We start from the raw sequence: 18811 nt of genomic DNA on the forward strand, positions 1-18811 counted from the left end.
AAAATATTTTTATAAGCCGTGATGTAAAATTTTATGAAAACAATTTTCCATTCCAACATAATTGTGACTCCAACGATGATATGTATGTCATCCCCAAACCGTTGCCAGATTCAACTGAAATGGAGCCTAATCTAGTCACCATACCATATTCACCAAGACCAGAACCCAACCACCATATTTCTCATCATGATTCAACCTCAGCTCAATCCCACTGGTCGGCACGTCATCGCAACCCTCCACCATACCTCTCTGATTATATATATAGTTATGCTACTGCTCACTCACAATCAATGAATTCAAGGGAGACTCTGAAAGGTACTCGTTATCCAATTTCTAATTATTTTAGATACAATAGATTTTCACCATCCCATCAAGTTTTCCTTGCAGCCATCACTCAAACCACAGATCCTAAGAGTTTCACCCAAGCCATAAAACATCAACATTGGCATAACACAATGGCAAAGGAAATTCGTGCTTTGGAAGACAATCACACTTGGTCGTTGGTACCTCTGCCTCTAGACAAACAAGCCATAAGCTGCAAATGGGTCTATAAAATGAAATATAAATCAGACGGGTCCATTGAACGTCACAAGGCTCGACTAGCAGCGCGAGGATTCACACAAATCTATGGACTGGACTATCATGACACATATGCGCCAATTGCTAAAATCACCACTGTCAGGTGCCTTCTTGCTGTCGCAGCCATCCGAAATTGGCATCTCTATTAGATCGATGTGAATAACGCATTCCTCCATGGAGACTTACATGAAGAAGTATATATGCAGGTTCCGCCGGGTTTTTCACGAAAGGGGGAGAACCTCGTCTGTAGACTACACAAGTCTATATACGGTCTCAAGCAATCATCCCACAACTGGTTCTCCAAATTATCATGCTATTTGATCAAATTAGGATTTACTCAATCCAAGGCCGATTATTCACTATTTTCATTCAAAAGAGGTGTTTCAATTATATTGGTCTTAATATATGTAGACAACATCATTTTAGCTGAAAATGATCTCGAATACATCCAGTTCATCAAGGCCAATATCAACCGTCAGTTCCAACTCAAAGACCTTGGAGTGCTGAAATACTTTCTTGGTATTAAAGTGACACGATCGCAAAAAGGAATATTTATATCTCAACGCAAATATACCCTTGACATCATTGATCAAGTTGGTTATCTAGGTGCTCGACCATCGTCCATTTCAATGGATCCTCTTCATAAACTTACTCTTGATACTGGACGTCAACTTCAAGATGAGAGTGCATATAGAAGACTTGTTGGGAAGCTTATTTATCTTACAATAACCAGACCGAATATAATGTATGTGGTGCATAATCTCAGTCAATTTATGGGCACACCTCGACAACCGCATATGGATGCAACTCTTCGTCTTGTCAGATATTTAAAGAATACCCCAGGGCAAGGAATTCTTTTATCAAGCACAAGTCCTCTACAACTCATTGGTTATTGCGACTCTGATTGGGCTGCATGCCCAATCACCCGACGTTCCATAACTGGATTTTGCACGATGCTCAACACAAGTCTATTGCCTTGGAGCACCAAGAAACAAACTACAGTTTCCCGATCTTCAACTGAAGCTGAATATCGGTCTATGGCCACCACCAGCTGCGAGCTTACTTGGCTGAAATATCTTCTCTCCGATTTGGATGTCAATCACATTCAACCAATGCGGTTATATTGTGACAATCAAGCAACTCTACATATTGCTACAAATCCAGTGTTTCATGAACAAACAAAACACATTAAGCTCGATTGTCACCTTGTTCGAGACAAGATTCAAAATGGTTCCATCCAAACGTATTATGTTCATACCTCATCTCAGCTAGCTGATATATTCACCAAGGCACTTCACCAACCAGCGTTTTCGGATCTCAAGACCAAGTTGGGTGTGTATGATCCACACGCCCAACTTGAGGGGGAGTATTCAAATTCAAAATCTTAGCTCACAAATTCAGTCTACGAATCAGAGAAACAAATCAAGTTAGCTTGCTGAGGGCAAATCGAATTTGAATTCAAACTTGAATTCAAATTCGAGTTTCGAGTTAGTTCACAAGAAAAGCCTACAAATCTGGAAAAGCCAGTTAGCGCACTTCCGTAAAAGCATTTTGTTATTGTATGTAAACATATGTATTTAATAGCTCACATTTAGTGAATATATACATTCAAGTTTTACGCACCATAACTGTGTGCATCAAATCACGTTCTACCACTTTTCAGTGGGGAGTGGACCTCACCATTTTCTGTTGGTAGAAAACATTCCTTCACCTCTCAACATGGATGAATGTTTCCTATAAAAAGTGTACTTTTAGAAAAACTCCTTCAAAGATAAATTTTATCTCGTTCGGAATGGTGGAAAAAACAGTATGGATTTTTTATTTTGTATAATTTTTCCTACATCTTTTTCACTTTCAAACGTGCCCTTACTCAATTGTTATTGGTATTGCCACCTTCACAGCTTATGTGACCTCTCAATATAGAGATGTAGTGAAGCAGTAGGTCTGGTTAACGAGCCTAACGAACCAAGCTTGGGCTTGGCTCATTAATTAAGGGCACACCGCTGTTTGGGCTCAGCTCATTATGAGTCGAGCTTTATAAGTTTATCACAAGCTGACTCATTTTCTAAAAAAAATTTACTTTTTAAGTGTATTTTTAAGCATGATTATATATAAAATATAAAATATATAAATAATACATGTATAAAACATATATATTATGTGTATTACGTATAAAATATAAAATAATTAAATATATAATATATAAAACAAGCTTATACGAACTAAGTCCAGCAGAGCTTGCCATGTTCATGCTCGAATCATTTACCTAAACTGGCTGGCTTGTAACTTGGCTCACTAAGCTCAATTTTTGACCCGAGATGAACCTTTCGGCGGGTGGATTTATCCAGGATTACGCTAGGTTTTTGGTCATAACATCTGATCATGTATCCTGTTAAACTGAATCATATTAATTTTGTACAAAAAAATTCTGTTAGTAGGGAACTGGTATATTACATCTTCCCTCCATAAATATATATATATATTTTTTAAAATATAAAATCTTTAAAATCTAAAGCATATTAAAAAAAATCATAATTAACATCATTCACTTAATAAATTTTAAAAATTAAAATATAAAATCTTTAAAAACTAAAGTATATAAAAAACTATTGAATTTAGCAACATTCTCTCAATAAGTTAAGAAAGTAAGAATCATATAAAAAAATGGATTTAACAAACCCTAACCCTAAAATCAGGTTAAGGTTCACTCAACAACAGCTGAACAAGAGAGAGAGCACTGCTGGCCGCACCGCCAGTAGAGATGAGTGGAGAGATAGAGACACACAGTCATGAACACGACACATGATAGTATTTTAATAGTTTTAATAATATTTTATTCTACTTTAATTTTATTTTAATAAACAATTTATATTTAATGTTTTTTTATGACAAGAAACCCTCATCAAGAACCCAACCCCTCTGAAAGGTAAACCGTAGGTGGGGTCACCAACACCCAAGCCCTTACTGAGCACACTTGTTAAATGCACCCACACCCGGTGGGAGTCGAATCTGGGACGAAGGCATCAGCACCTTCACCCCAAGCCTACTGCCACTCTGACGACCCGGGTATGTGTAAAGTTAAAATATTTAATATTAAAATATTCAAAAAATAATTTTTATTGTTTACAAAATTAAAAATCTGTGTCTTCCTACCTCATTTTTTGAAAAAAAAAACGAGTCCGATCCTCGAGTCCACGAATCATTGGTACATGAGGTCTCCATCATGGGTGCATCGGCATTCCCTAGTTCAAAGGAATAAATGCTAGGGAAAGTATGCACCAAGAGGCGTCATAAAACAACCTGAATACGGCACACTCTGTCTACCATTTCTGTTTCAGAGAGCAGATAGCAGAGAACACACACACAGAGGATGACGGGTGATAGGAAGATCGGGGTAGCGCTTGACTACTCGAAGAGCAGCAAGCTGGCGTTGCAGTGGGCAGTGGACAATCTGCTGGAGAAGGGGGAGACCCTCTTCCTCATCCACGTCAAGCCCAGCAAGGGTGGAGAGGCTCGCAACGTCCTCTGGGCACAGTCCGGATCCAGTAACCACCACCAACACCCTCTCTTTCTCTCTCTTGTTTTGATAGGATTAGTCTGAGATCGATTTGGTGATGTTGGTGGTCTTTTTTTTTTTCCCTCACAGCTTTGATTCCCCTGGCGGAATTCAGAGACCCCAACTCGATGAAGCAATACGACGTCACGCCCGACGCAGAAGTCTTGGACTTGCTTGATACTGTTGCGAGGCAGAAGGAGGTATGTGGCCTCTTTCTTTTTTTTCGATTGTTGGGTTTTTTTCTTTTTGTTTTTTTTTTTCAACCGAACTGGTTTGTTCGTTTCCTTGTTAATTTTGTGGTTTTTGATTGATGGGTGGTGGCATTCTTAGGTGACGATCGTGACGAAGATATATTGGGGGGATGCGAGGGAGAAGCTGTGTGATGCAGTGGGGGATCTGAGGCTCGACTCCTTGGTGATGGGCAGCCGAGGGCTAGGACAGATCCAAAGGTGAGATCCCCAAACTTTTTTTTTCTCTTTTACAAAATAAAGAGTAAAAATGATCATTTCATCACCATCAGGCTTGTTTTATTTTTATTACTATGTAATTGGTTAGAAGAAAAGGAAAGGAAAAATGAAAAACTCGATTATGGGGTTTGTTTTTGTTTTTGTTGTTTTTGTTGTTGTTTCTTCTTTTGATCATCAGTTGGTAAGATTTGGGCTATATGAATATCTGATCCATCTCGACCAAAGAAGTGGGAGGATAATTTGTTGGTTTGTTCTGGTACACACCATTTTCCAGAAAATGGGGTCAGATTGAGAATGACATTCATTTCGCAGTTTATCCTGTTTTCTGGAAAGTGGGTGCATCTGAACATCCCCTTATCCAGAAGAATGGGATTGAAGGGATATTGCCAGTGTGAGGCACAATACAGAGCAATATTTCATTTCAGCCAATGCGCTTGGATGGGTGGGTTACGTCAGGTAAATTCGAAGACTGCGTAGGAGTTGCAAACTTGTGCATCGGACGGATGGATGTGAATGTTAGCTTCTGGGATTTGGCAGTGTTTTTTATGGCGAGGAACCCACTCGATAACCGGGTCGCTTAATGAGCCCTAGGTTAACCCGGTGTGGGGTTACCGACACCCAAGCCCTTACGGAGCCTACCAGTTAAAGGCACCCGCACACCCAGTAGGAGTCGAACCTGGGACAGAGGGGTCAGAACCTTCTCCCGAGGCCCGCTGCCAATTGGGCGACCCTGGTGGGATTTGGCAATGTTAATGATCTAGAACAGCTTTTGTGATGGGTTTGTGTTTTGTCTTAGAGAAAATGGGGGAATTGAGTTTGTGATGGACTTGTGTATGGTTGCTAGAGTCCGCACCTAATCCATGAGTTCCATGGTGACTCGCAAAATTGACTGACTCAGTCTTTGGCTATCGGCCTTTTAAGTGGACTTGTGTGTAATTCCAGAATCCATGCTAAATCCATGAGTTTCATGTTGATTTGTATAATTGACTGTTTCAGACCTTAACTAGCCTCAGTCAGGCCAAGCATTTCAAATGTCTGTTTTGGCTTGATCCATCCATAGAGATCAGGGATGGAAATAGATCCTGACTGAGGGGGCTCAATTAGTTGCTTCGGTGGATTGTCTGATGAATTTTAGAAATAGCTCTTTTTGAGTCGAGAGGCATGAGTACATCACTTTCTAAGGTGGTGACAAAATCAGTGACTTGATGCCTTAGCATTATCAAAGCAAAGCAAGAGAAGATGAAGATGAAGAGAGCATAGAGAGAAAGAACCACAAAGAGAAACTTCATTCACCTGTAAAGACCAAAGAATAATGCAACATATAGGGGTTGGAACCCTTGCTACACCACTAAAACTATTTTTGGACCAGTATGAGCCTCTTACTTTGACTACTACACTTTTGAGGGCTAAAATACAGAATCACCCTTACACATACACAGAAATACATAAATGGGTATAACCCACATTAGAGATACATAATATTGCATTTCTCAACATGCATGGCCCCCATATAAATAGCACCTTATTATGTTGCTCGACTTGATCCATCATGATGCAACTTGGCTGTTACCGGAAGCTTCTTAGATAGGTGGGAAGCTCGCTTCCCGGAAACTCGCTTCGGAAGCACGATACTCCTCGCTTCCGAAACTTGATGAGAACATCGATTCCCCCACGCTTTTCCTATGCTTTCTACACACTTCATTTATTCATCTTATATGTTCTCTTACTCAACTTTTCTTGTTTTTTGTGTTTTCTCTCACTCTTCTCACTCACTTCCATGTGCTTTCTCTAAATTGTAATCATCATTTTTAAATTTTGTTAAAAATTTAATTCTTACACTAAAAAATAATGAAATTTAATATTAGTCACTTTTATTTTAGCTTTTATTTGTGTTTCATTATGATTCACATTCAATTATTATATATATTTTTTATTCCTCGCTTCCCGCTTCCTATACATTTTAAATTGCATCATTTCTCGCTTCCGCTTCCCGTATAGTTTCCCGCTTCCGCTTCCCAGTCTGGCAACCTTGGTTGGGATCCATTACCTTATAAGATAAACGTGAGGAATTTGGTACTGTGCTTTTTATTCACCTTGTTATTTTTTCCATAAACACATATATAAAAAGATCAGTGGATAACCTTGCTGTTGTGACAGTGCATGCATCTCTTTTGACACATGTGATACACCACCTTCGTATGTGTACTTGAAGAGAGTAATGAAAGCATAGTCCTGGTATACTGTATTTATGATTTTGCCATTGAATTCCAGTGGATCCTTTTGCTGAAAGAGGTACATGAAAGATATAATCATAATGTTTCAAAAGGACTGATGGAGCCATCAGAAATGTCCTATTTTTTATCATGTCCAACAGGCATGGTCTCATTCACTGGCATTGTACATAGTGAAATCAGCTAGTAAGGGAAACAGCCTATGACCTATGTCACATGGGTGCGGGTGCGACACGGGTGCGGTGCAATTTCAAAAATTTTGGACACGGGGACTCGGCTATATATATATATATATATATATATATATATATATATATATATATATATATATATATAAGACTCGGTCAAAGTTGTGCCCATTAGGGGATGGGTGATGAGTTATGAAGCCTGATTCAGGGTTTTTTTCCATAGAGGAGGGGGGGGGGGGGGGGGTTCCCCCGGCGCGGGTCCCGCTGCGTGGTCAGCGGGCGCGGGTCCAGGGGGGCCCGCCTCTGGCGGGGGGTTATAGGGGGGCAGCGCCTTCTCATTCATGGGCATTATATATATTGAAATTCAGCTAGTAAGGAAAGTGGCCTATGATGTAGCAAGATTGTGCTGCTATTGCTATAGCAGAATTGCTATGCCTCATGTGATGCCTATGTACATACTAGATAGTCACCCACTTGTCACCTCTTCCAGTAGAGGACAACCACCAGCAGTGAGTTAGAAAAAGATCTCCAATGAGAGCAAACCAACATACTTATAAATTTAGCCATGAGTATGATGTGGTACACTACACGTAGGAGAGGCTTGCCCCATCCCAGGTATGAAAGAACCAACACATTGAATAGGCTAGGCCGGTGCACATTTTTATCATCTAATTTAAGGACTATGTCTCGACTGTGAAAACTACAAGTCAGTGGAAGATTGCTGACATGATGTTGGTCAGTTGATTGCAATGGTGGTCTTGTTGGTAAGTGGGGTGGTTTGTGATGACTGATAATATGTTTTGAGTAATGCTGATTCTGGTGGTGATCATAACATAATGTTGGCGGTGGTCATGGTTTCACCTGATGCGGAAACATGATGGTGATGATATTCATATTATCTGAGGATCCTGATAAATTGATGGTTCATGGTTGTGTTGAATTGTTGATAATTGTGTTAACGAGCCCAATGGGAGGTACGCACACGTGCACATGAATCTTTAGATGTCATTATACAGTTATGGATGTAATCAGTGCATAAACGTGCTACCATGTGTATACATTACTATATATGCCATTGCTGGAAATGTAGGTTTCGCTCAAGTCTCAAGGTGTAATACACCTCTTGTGAAAGGACATAGAAACTTTATCTAAAATTTATTGATGTCCAACTCACCTTTCTGGATGCTAAAATATTTGATGATGTTTCTTAGTTCCTTTCCTACTAATTAACTGCTTCATTTAGTACATGAGAGCTTCCTATATTTTAACTCTGTTTTTCTCTAATTTACAGGATCTTGCTGGGGAGTGTCACAAATTACGTTCTGTCAAATGCTTCATGCCCTGTGACCATAGTGAAAGAACCAAAGTTCAAGCCATGAGGAAATGTACCTAACATGTTTAATAAATCTTGAAGTTTACATTTTATTAAAGTGACTGCATATATAGTTTCTTGTTGCTGTTGTGAAGCAAAATGGGTTGTTGAATATAACATACAGGAAGATCAATCTGCCTACACTCTTCAAATTATTTGTTCTCTATTACTGCTCTTTTAAGATATCACATGGTGACTTTGTGTCTTCGTGCTTTCCCCCCAACCCGCTTTCCCCCCAACCCGCCCTACCAAATTGATGATTCACGAGAGTGACTGTTTTTCTATTTCATTTGAAACTCAGCAAGGGTTGGTTCAGTTTCAAGATAGTGTGACATGGACTTGGTGGCCTAACTGCGACTTGAACTGAATTTGTGAAGTCCCTGTTGACTCAGCTGGACTTCAACCTGATTCGTTGCTAGATATGGAATTGGCCAAACTTTGAGTGAAGGCGAGTCGTGTGGACAGTGTATTAATATGTTCATGCTGAAAGGCCAATGCTTTAAATGGAATAACTGATCCCATGGATTGCCAGACTGTGTCATCCCGGGCTGACGCTGTAAATTTTGGTAAGAGGATGACTCTCAAACAGAAAGCCACATTATTATTGTCATTCGTGTTTTTATCTTGTTTTGGCTTGTGGAGGTGAGAAGGTGCCGCTTAATCTCATGAAGATTTCAGAACTTTGCCAATGTTTCTACATTGTGCAAGATCAGGCGTGATGTACTGAAATTGCCCATAAGTCATCCATTGTTTTCCGATGTTTTGGAAGAAACATTTGAAAAAAACATCTGGTGTTATTTGAGCTTCTTGAATATGACACAAACAGACAATCTACAGGCAGCCAAGACTCACGTGTGTGGTAGTTGTGCCAAAAAGTGCTTCCTCCATTTTCTTTTTGTGCCTTTTTGATTCCTTTATTCTTTCTGAATATGATTAGAATTTTAAGTGGGAAAGCTTTTTGGCCTCTCTAGCTATGTAGATATTTTAAGTTGAATTGTAATTCATCAGAAATTTTTGAATTTTCTTTGTCAAATTTATGTAAAGTACAGCATGTTGGGATAGAGACCAATGATGGCCTATTCTTTAATATTATTCTTGGTGTTTTCATATTTACATTATATGTATTCAAATGTGTTCCTTTCATTTCGTCTTCTTTTTCATGCTTCATGCTCTGATTTTCATTTGGTCTCCATACTTTGTTTTGTATATGTGTTTTTATTGTTTTTGAGCTAAGGTGCAATGCTTCTTGACCAGGGTTGGTAAATGAGCCGAGCTCGCCCTGTTCAGGCTCTATTAAGGGTAAACCCTTGCTTGGGCTTGCCTTGTAAGCTTGTCACCACCCGCCGAGCAGAGACCGAGCTGGATCATTAAAAAAGAAAAACTTATTTTTTAATGTTCTTTAAAATTGAATAAGATATATAATATAATAATATATGTATAAAATATATATAAAACGATCCTGCGTGAACCGAGCCAGCCAAGCTTCCTGTATTCATGCTCGGTTAGGATACCTAAACGAACTGGCTCATAGCTCGGCTCACCAAGACCAGTCCCTGACGGGAGCTGTGGAACAGGTAGCTGTTTGTATCGTTCCCAGCCCTACTTCTTGTGTTGATTTCAAATGGGTGGCACTTTAGTGTTACAGATCGATGTGCTTATTGAATTAAGTGAGGGTTTTGAATTTGATCAAATTTCTTCTTGCTTGATGAAGAAAAAAGGAAAAACGTCTTTGTTGTTATGTGAGACTGATCTCTCTTATACAGTGCTGGGGGCAAACTGGTTTTTTGTCATGCTTCTTTCTCTTTGTGGCCATATTATATAAAAGTGAAACCACAAAGCTTGAGCTTGAACTCGGCTGGGCTTCATTTGTTTAGTAAACAAGGCAAGTTTGAGTTTTTGTCTGAGCAAGCCAAGCTTGAGCTTCAACTTGAATTAGGCTCATTAAAGCTCGATAAGATTGTATAGGGTTCAATTTTTTTTAATATATACATAGGTCATATAGCATTTTTGTTATACATAAAACCGCAAAAGAACTCCTTAGTGTAGGATGCGGTTCATCAGGCTCAATCGAGCCAAGCCTGACTTGAGCTTGACCCAAGCCAAGTTTGAGCAAGGCTGTTCAAGCTCGGCTCGAGCTCCAGCGGAACTCGAACATGACTCCTTGTAAATGACCTGAGCTTGAACGTCCCAACCTAGGCTTATGTGCAGCCCTGCATAAGGGATGGCTGTTTAGTCATGTTGAAGACCAGAGTCTCCCCTAAGGCAAGTTTGGGTGTCATGTTAAATGTAGCTATTTTATGAACTTTCCATGTTTGCATGTGAAATTGATGTACCAAAAATTCATGGTAGCACTAGCAAATAATTCATGCATGAGTGGTTCCTTCAGCAAGGTGACTGTTGTTATTTTGCTAGAATCCGCTACATCCTGGTGGTCTGGTTTGGCATGTAGCAGACAAATTTGCACTTGAGCAAATCAGGTGATCTGTCAAATCACTTTAAGTGATTTGACATCTTCACCGTCCATTGCTTCATCCCACAAGGACCTACATTGTGGACGGTGAGGATGCCAAATCACTTTTCTAGAAGTGATTTGGCAGATCACTTGATCTGCTCTCATTTTGCACCCTGTCAAGCTATATGGAGTCACTGAGCAAGGTCTTTTGCTTGTGAACTCTTGGGCATCTGGCCAAATATGAGTGCAACAAAAAAGCCATTTTTCAATATGTACCACCATTCTTTTTTGCTGAAGAAAAAAATGTACTGCTGTACCAACATTGCCATCCATCCAACTAGGGAAGCTTGTCTTTGTGCCTGGCAAAATTCAATGAAGAGGACCTACATATTACAAGTTTCAGAGATACCCACAGATGAGAGCAGATCGAGTAGTGGAATGGTTGGATGCCACACATCCCACCCTTCCTGCATGGCATCCATTGATTGGACCAAATACTTTGCAAGGCATCCATTGTTTGTCCTACACATGGAAAAAGGACACATCTAATAAATACATACACATCTTCACAGAATGATATGAACCAAGCATCATGATAGGATTTTACAATTGTGATTTTTCACACTAGGCCTGCACAAGGAAGAAACTCTTTTGAATAAGTCTGCCAGTTCAAGCCTACCTGTGCTTGACCTGAGCCAAGCTCAAACATCCTGTTTTTTAAACAAGCTGATTTCTGCCAGTTTCCGGCTTCACTCAAGCTCCGCTTATGTGCGACCTTAACCTTACTTCGCACAGGCCTCCCTACACAGAGATTGAAAACTTATCTTTTTCTCCTCTGTCTAGTATGAATGCCATGAATTATCCCCTTAATGTGGCATGTTTATGAAAAATCTGGACGAATTGATAGTTGTTGTATGCAAATTTTACCAAACTCAAATGCACATCTCAATCACCCTTCCACTCGAGCATGCTGCTTGTAATCATTCAAGTAGGGCTGGAAAATGAGACAAGCCATCCGTGGCCCAGCTTGTGTTCAGCTGGTTTAAACTTGTAAAATAGGTTTGGCAAGCCGAACAAGAACAGGTGTTTGGATTGGCTCCGCTTGTATATATGCTCAGTAGCTAATGATAAATATATTTTACATATATATTATATTATAGAGTGTAGATGCTTGAAGTGTTCTACTTGCAACCAAATAAGTTTAGAGTTAAAATTCTATTGCTTATAGCTTTAGAACAATGCATTTATTTTGTAAATAAACCTGTTTGAACTTGGTTCAGTAGGTTTATATTGATTCCAATTATGAAAAACGCATTTTTCTTATAAACTAGCTAGCTTGAGCTCGTCTAGTTTAACTCAGGCTCGCCATAAGCTCAAGCTCGGCTCGGCTTTTCATAAGAGCGAGCCGAGCTTGAATACCCTCTGTTCGGTTCGTTAGGCTCATTTTCCAGCACTACATTCCAGCCATTAGTGTAGCTACATAGATATAAAATGGTAAATGGTGACAAGTTTGTCTTCAAGGGAAGTGGGACACCTTGTGAAGGTACTAGATAGTGTAGGGTGTAGTGAACCCCATTCTTGATGAAAACAGTAAAAGTTTGGTTTTTATGCTTAAGACAAGTTTCTCATGTACCATGTTCTAAAGATACGGTTTACACTGGAAACAAGGGCGTACCTCTTGTGCAACAAAACAAAGAATGTTCAGAGCATTTGATTGGCACTTGCTTCTAAGCCACATAAACTACTGACCTTGTTCTGATTCACAACTGTAAATGAGTGTAAATCTATAGCTCATTCTAGTCATGAAAATCTCGTTAGGGTTTCATTAGGGTAGTCTGTAGGGATGGCAGTGGACCGGGGCGGGGCGGGGGACAAGGTCTCCACCCCCGCCCCATCTCAAAATCCTACCCTCCATCCCCGTACGGGTTTTGATTTTAACTTCCATACCTGCCTCTATCCCTGTTTCATGTCCTCCATCCCCGGTTCAAACGGGGTGAGGCGGGATGGTGACCCGTTCCCCCTCGATCCACTGCCATCTCTAAAGAAGGATCGGGGACTGGCCGGGACGGGGCAAGGTGGGGATCAAGGATGGGGACGGGGCAGGGTGGGAAAAAGCATAAGTCCATCTCCACCTCCATCCCCACACGGGTTTTGATTTTAGCCTCCATTCCCGTTTCATGTCCTCCATCTCCGGTACACCCAATCATTGTGCCACTATACCCTCAAATTGCTTTGCAGAGAGCTCCTTTTTTTTTTTTTTTTACGCCGAGAGACCGCCCCAGAAACAGAGACCTAGCGGCGCTGGCTTAGCCTGCCATACTTACAGTCGCTGTCCTGTCAGCGTAAAACTTTGAGGGCTTACCCCTTAACCCCAGAGAGTCGCTAAGCTTCGGCTTATGCAGAGGGGTGACGCCCATGAGATTTGAACCTAGACTGCCTATCAAACTGCCAAGGTCCCATCCCACTACGCCAAAGCCCTTGGGTGAGCTCATGAGTCATATAAAAGTGACTGTCAAAAGCTCAGAGTTCCTTTGTTTCATACAGTCTGTCTAAGAGGTGGTCCCTCTTCGTGAAACCCTTTATAATTAGCCGTTGCAAAGCAAAAAATCATGAAGGAAGAAAGTTATGCACTTGAGGACCACAAACATCTAACTGTTTTGAATCGAAAGTTAGCAGTTTACCATCAAGTCAACCAAACCAACTTAGAGTTTTAGACTAGAACCATAGTTCTAGACCTAGAAGGACTGCGAGTTGGTCCGAGTCAAAGGATCGATGAGACGAACGATCTAGTCAACCAATCCGCTCTATGATCCACTTAGCCGTCTTGTTTCGCAAACAATGGCTCACTAGGTGTGCTCAATGACCATGTCAAGTCCTTTGAGTTTAATTTGGGGATCGAGCAAGCATAGGGGACTCATCACACCCTTTTTTTTGGATAGTCCAAGAGAACCCCCCCTGCCTCGAATCAATTTTAAGGACTCTGCTTGGGTCCACATATGGACCTCCAGGTCTATCCAAGACTTGGTTTTCAGATTATCAGGTCTAAATTAATGAGTGAAAAAGAAAGGAAGCGTGTGGCTGAACTCACGAGAAAGTATGGAATAAGGGCAACTCCTTCACATTCAACTAATCCAAAGGTAGCCCTTGGCCCTTGGTGTTCTACAAAAGTTCTAGCTAACAAATAGGGATGCAAACAGACAAGCATCCAGACTAGGGATGTCAACGGGTCAGGTCTGGTTCCGACCCAGGTGAGCTCAAAGTCGGATCTGTCTTTGAGGTGCTGGTACCAGGTCCATACCTCGGTCCTATCAGGTCGAGCCAGGATCAGGTGCCATCACATGACACACTTTGAGTGTGCCTCTGCACCTGGCTGCCCTCCATCTGCTTTTGGGCCCTACAACTGACAGACTGTTAGCCAAAGATGGAGGGGACCAGGTACAGCAGCACAATTAAAAGTGTGCCATGTGATGGCAGCTCTATGAGGTCTACTATAAGAAAAACCATACCCCGGTCCTATAAAGATTATATGAAACAGACCCAGTTTCATACCAGGTAAAATAAAAAAATGTATCCTGTTGATATTGAAAATTCACGGGTCTTAAACAGAACTCAGGTCAGACCTGAGTCTGATACGAAATTTCACAATCCGTACCCAGCTCCATATACTAATTGGGCTCTTTTGGTCTGACCCGGTTTTTAATTGCACCTTCTTTTTTATCACCAAAACCTGACCCTACAGGTTTGGTACAGGTCTGGTCCACCCTCAACCCAAAACTTTGGAAAAAGGTGTAGTTTTTTTTATCTAGGATAGGTCAGAATTGATCCGATTGAGTTACATCAAGTTCCAAGAAGACCCAAGAGTCATTTGGGCCCAGATCCAACTTTGTGAGGATCCACAATTCAGGAGGAGGAGATGCACCCCAGGAAGCAAAACAATATCAATGTGGACCTCCAGAGTTCAGACAATGCATTATCTAGACAAGAAGAAGAAGAAGAAGAAGAAGAGAGAGAGAGAGAGAGAGAGAGAGAGAGAGAGAGAGAGAGAGAGAGAGAGAGAGAGAGAGAGAGAGAGAGAGAGTCCGGCAATCTCACAAATCTTGGTATCAGGATTTTCTTTTTCTTGGAAAAAAAATAATGTGACAAATTAAGATTTATTGTTTTGAATTTTGATTAGGAAAATATCAACCTACATAAGATTTCAACAAATTTATAAAAATATAGAATTAAAAAAATTGGTATTCTGATATCTTGAAAAAATGTGATATTTTGATATTAGAATAATTTTATCAGGTTATTACTTTCCAAAAATATCATAACAAGCATTTTCTCAGATATCTTTAATTGTTATATATTGAAAATAGGTGATATTTTGAAATATCATGATTTTATTACTTTATGAAAATATCGCAATAAACAGTTTTAAAATATCGCGATATTTGTGAATCTGCTTTACCTGACCCACATACATAAGTACTATTAACATGGTCAGTTTTATGATTACAGGAGTGGTCATTTCACTTTCTGATCATATCCCAACCTGGGTCTTGCTCCGGTGCAACTCCAACTTCTAAATTTAAAATTTGAAATGGTTAGCCTTTTTAGGGAGTTGGGGATGCATGGAACCAAGGGCTTCCCTTGTTCCCAAAGGCAAGTCTTTTCCCCACCTCCTCCTAACTAAAGGCTACTAATTCATAAAAATTTTCAAGCTACCATACACTATACACATACAACCAACAAACAAGGGGACAAAAATTTAAATCCGTTTAGCGGCGATTTCACACAAACAAAGAGTGTGTGTGGGGTTTGATACTTTTGACAATAAGCCAAGCCTTTTAATGGAAGAAAAGGACAGGAGCAGAAACGATAGAAGGGTCACAACCAACATCCCCTCTATTAAGTTTTGTTTAACCATCACCAAGTTGGATTTTTTTTTTTTGGTGGGACCCATTATGAACACATGATAGTGGTCCCCACTTCCATTTAATCAAACTAAAAAGTAAAAACCATCCATTGTTGCTTAGCTTGAGCAGCCTCTTTGAGGATTTTACTGAACAATGTATTTTTTTTTTGCTATTTATTCATCACAGAAAACCATTTGGGAAGTTTAAATGCTTTTCCTCTTCAAAGAATAAATGCAGTTAGTCTGATGTAAACGTGAATTGTTAAGTTGGTATTCAAGGAACCTTAGTATTTCTTGGTTTTGTTACGCCATTGCTCTTATCAAGTAGCTTTACATGCAAAAATCAATGGGCTTTTTATACATTCTTGCTGTCACCAGTGATTATTATCATCGTTTTAGTGCTTAAAAAATGAAAATGAAACCTATTTATGCAAGTCTTTATCTCGTTACAGTGAGTGAAAATTGTGAAATATGCATGTGATTTTTTTAACACCCCCCGCCACCCCTAAGTATGTAAGGAACCAAAATGAGCTGAAGACTTCTGTTTCAGGATGCTTCTGAACAGTATGTACGTATCTAAACAGTTTCTGGCCTTATTAGCCAAGCACAACTGTGTGACAAGAGAATCATGCATCTTTTTACGCGTAGAATTTGCAACTCTACAAGAGTCAAGGCTCTGCTTTCAAAGCTACGGCAGTTGCATTTGAATTTGTCTCAAGGGGGCTGGCTGGTCCCAGCACCATAGAACCATCCTCTTAATGCTAAAACCTAGGGGTGGCAAAACCTGACACTACCCGCCAACCCGACCCGCCAACCCACCTCTTAGGCGGGTTCGGGTTGGGCTTAAGCCAACCCATTTAATAAACGGTTCGACCCGCGTAACCCGTTTATTAAACAGGTCGGGTTCGGGTTGGGGGTATGCCAACCCGCCAACCCAGCTGACCCGTTTAATAAACGGGTTAGGCGGGCGGGTCAACCCGAAAAACCGTCTGCCAACCCGACCCGACAACCTGACCCGCGAACCTGAGCACCCGTTTACCCGACCCAACCCATTTATTAAATGGGTTGGCGGGTCGTGTCGGGTTACCCGTTTATTAAACGGGCCGGGTTCGTGTTTGCCACAGCCGACCCATTTAATAAACGGGTCGGGTTCGGGTTGAGGTATGCTGACCCGCCAACCCGACATGATTGCCACCCCTACTAAAACCCTAATAAAGGCCTAAACCCCTTTGCATGGTTGTCACAGTCTCACACTGCCTTTGATTCCAACTGTTATTTTTTTTATCAAGAGGCCCTTGATTGTTGACAGATCCACAGTTATAGCCCCACATTGGATAACACATTCTTGGACTCGTTTATTTATATGATTCAAGGGAGTACTGATCACACCATAGGTCTGATGGGGGACCATGAAGATGCACCTACTATAATAAGTATGGTTCAAGCTCGGATAAATGGGCTCATTAATGGCTCTATTTTGGGATACTTTGTCAATACAAGCGAATAGACATTGGCTACATCTGCACCAAGTTCAGTGATCAAGACTCCTAAAGTGAGCCAAGTGCAAGCTTTCATGTTGGAATCCCTATTAACACCTTTGCCTATTTTGTGCTTAGAGCACCAACATCATCACTCTAGCCGCGTGAATCAGATACATTGTCATTTCAAGTTTTTTTTTTTTTATATAGGCAAGCTGGGTTACGCAGACCCCTACCAGTTATACAATGATACCATTGGGATTCGAACTTGCACCGTCCCAACACAAGGTGCCGTGCACTATCTGCTCCTACCAGACAAGCGGAGTCTCTCGTTGGTCAAGCTTCCTTCTCCTTCCATGAAAGGCTTATCCAAAAGAGTATAAGTGTTTTTTTTTCGCCATCAGTGTTGTGAGAGGCGTACGCCTCAGTACCTGAAGCGTACGCCTCAGAGGCGAGGCGCACGCTCAAGGTACTGAGGCGTGCTGTGATGCGCAAATTGCCCCTCATCAACCTCCAGAACCCCTTCCTTCATCCCCAAGTCTTCCTCCTCCGCCCGATTCGTCGGCTGTGCTAACCCCAAGTGCCGGTGGATCCACCGCCACGTGCCAGCCAACTGCTCCTCCGCCGCTCCCTGCCTCCCCTCCCACTGCTTCACTTCCATACCAGTTGTGAGAGGCGTACGCCTCAGAGGCGAAGCACAGGCTCAACGCCTCGCTTCGCCTCATCGCATTTAACAACCTTGGTCGCCATCTCGGAGATGTAAAACACCCGGGCTAGCACCCTCACCCCCAAGGTCTATGCTGGGCTTTGGCTTACACAAGAGGGTAGAGCTCGCGAGAGATGAACCTGACTGCCTGTCTGACGGCCAACTACACTAACCCTTGGGAGTAGGTGTAAAAGTGCTTCTTGGTCATGTTGAATGGGACAGACCAATCTCATATCTGTTCTTCAAAAAATATGATTGTTGTGATGGTTTGCACTTTACAGCAATGGCTTGAAAAGGCAAGTTCACCAGGGTCTTGTGATTTTTTTGCCAAAAGTAATGGTACATTTTTTCGACAGAGAAAGCTGGGGTTAGACACACCCCTACCAGTTATACAACCATATCATTGGGATTCGAACGTGCAACGTACCAACACAAGCTGACGTGCACTAACTGCTCCTGCCAGACAAGCTGAGCCCCCGTTGTTTGGTAAGGTGGGAGGGTGGTACACACTCATAGCTTGACAAAGCAAAAAACCCTCTTAATGGTACAAACTACAAAGAGATGTAACTAACTTCGGAATTTTGGGACATCCGTAAGGCAGGTTGGGGGGAAGGGGCTTGGCTCATGCAGTTATCTCTCACTTGAACCTTGACTTTACCCTTCAAGAAATAAGTGATTCACTAGGGATGGCTGGCAATGGACCGGGGCGGGGGACAAGGTCTCCACCAACGCCCTGTCTCAAAACCCGAACCTTCATCCCCACAAGGGGATGGATTTTAACCTCTACCCTCACCTCTATCCTCGTTTCATGTCCTCCATCTCCGGTTCAAACGGGGGCGAGGCGGGGCTCCGTTTCCCCTCAGTCTATTGTCATCCCTTAAA

At 41.4% G+C, this 18811-nt stretch overlaps 1 protein-coding gene across 1 annotated transcript; it reads left to right on the forward strand.

Moving 5' to 3' along the window:
* The first annotated feature begins 3866 nt into the window (after positions 1 to 3866).
* On the forward strand, positions 3867 to 8534 carry LOC149823222 (universal stress protein PHOS32-like). The gene is made up of 4 exons (XM_090019990.1): positions 3867 to 4124; positions 4226 to 4335; positions 4466 to 4584; positions 8313 to 8534. The coding sequence occupies exons 1-4, from the start codon at positions 3950 to 3952 to the stop codon at positions 8398 to 8400; spliced, it is 492 nt and encodes a 163-aa protein (XP_089876116.1). The 5' UTR covers positions 3867 to 3949; the 3' UTR covers positions 8401 to 8534.
* Positions 8535 to 18811: the final 10277 nt, after the last annotated feature.

This window comes from Nuphar pumila, chromosome 10 (genome assembly GCF_984573655.1).
Source record: "Nuphar pumila chromosome 10, dmNupPumi1.hap1.1, whole genome shotgun sequence".
In the NCBI taxonomy this organism is placed as follows: Eukaryota; Viridiplantae; Streptophyta; class Magnoliopsida; order Nymphaeales; family Nymphaeaceae; genus Nuphar; species Nuphar pumila.

What these genes read in the sequence shown, in the direction of transcription:
- LOC149823222 (XM_090019990.1), top strand. Translation starts at nt 3,950, where the DNA reads ATGACGGGTGATAGGAAGATCGGGGTAGCGCTTGACTACTCGAAGAGC. An exon ending in CTGGGCACAGTCCGGATCCA is followed by an intron (nt 4,125 to 4,225) that starts GTAACCACCACC and finishes TTTCCCTCACAG; the next exon opens with CTTTGATTCCCCTGGCGGAA. An exon ending in GGGCTAGGACAGATCCAAAG is followed by an intron (nt 4,585 to 8,312) that starts GTGAGATCCCCA and finishes TCTAATTTACAG; the next exon opens with GATCTTGCTGGGGAGTGTCA.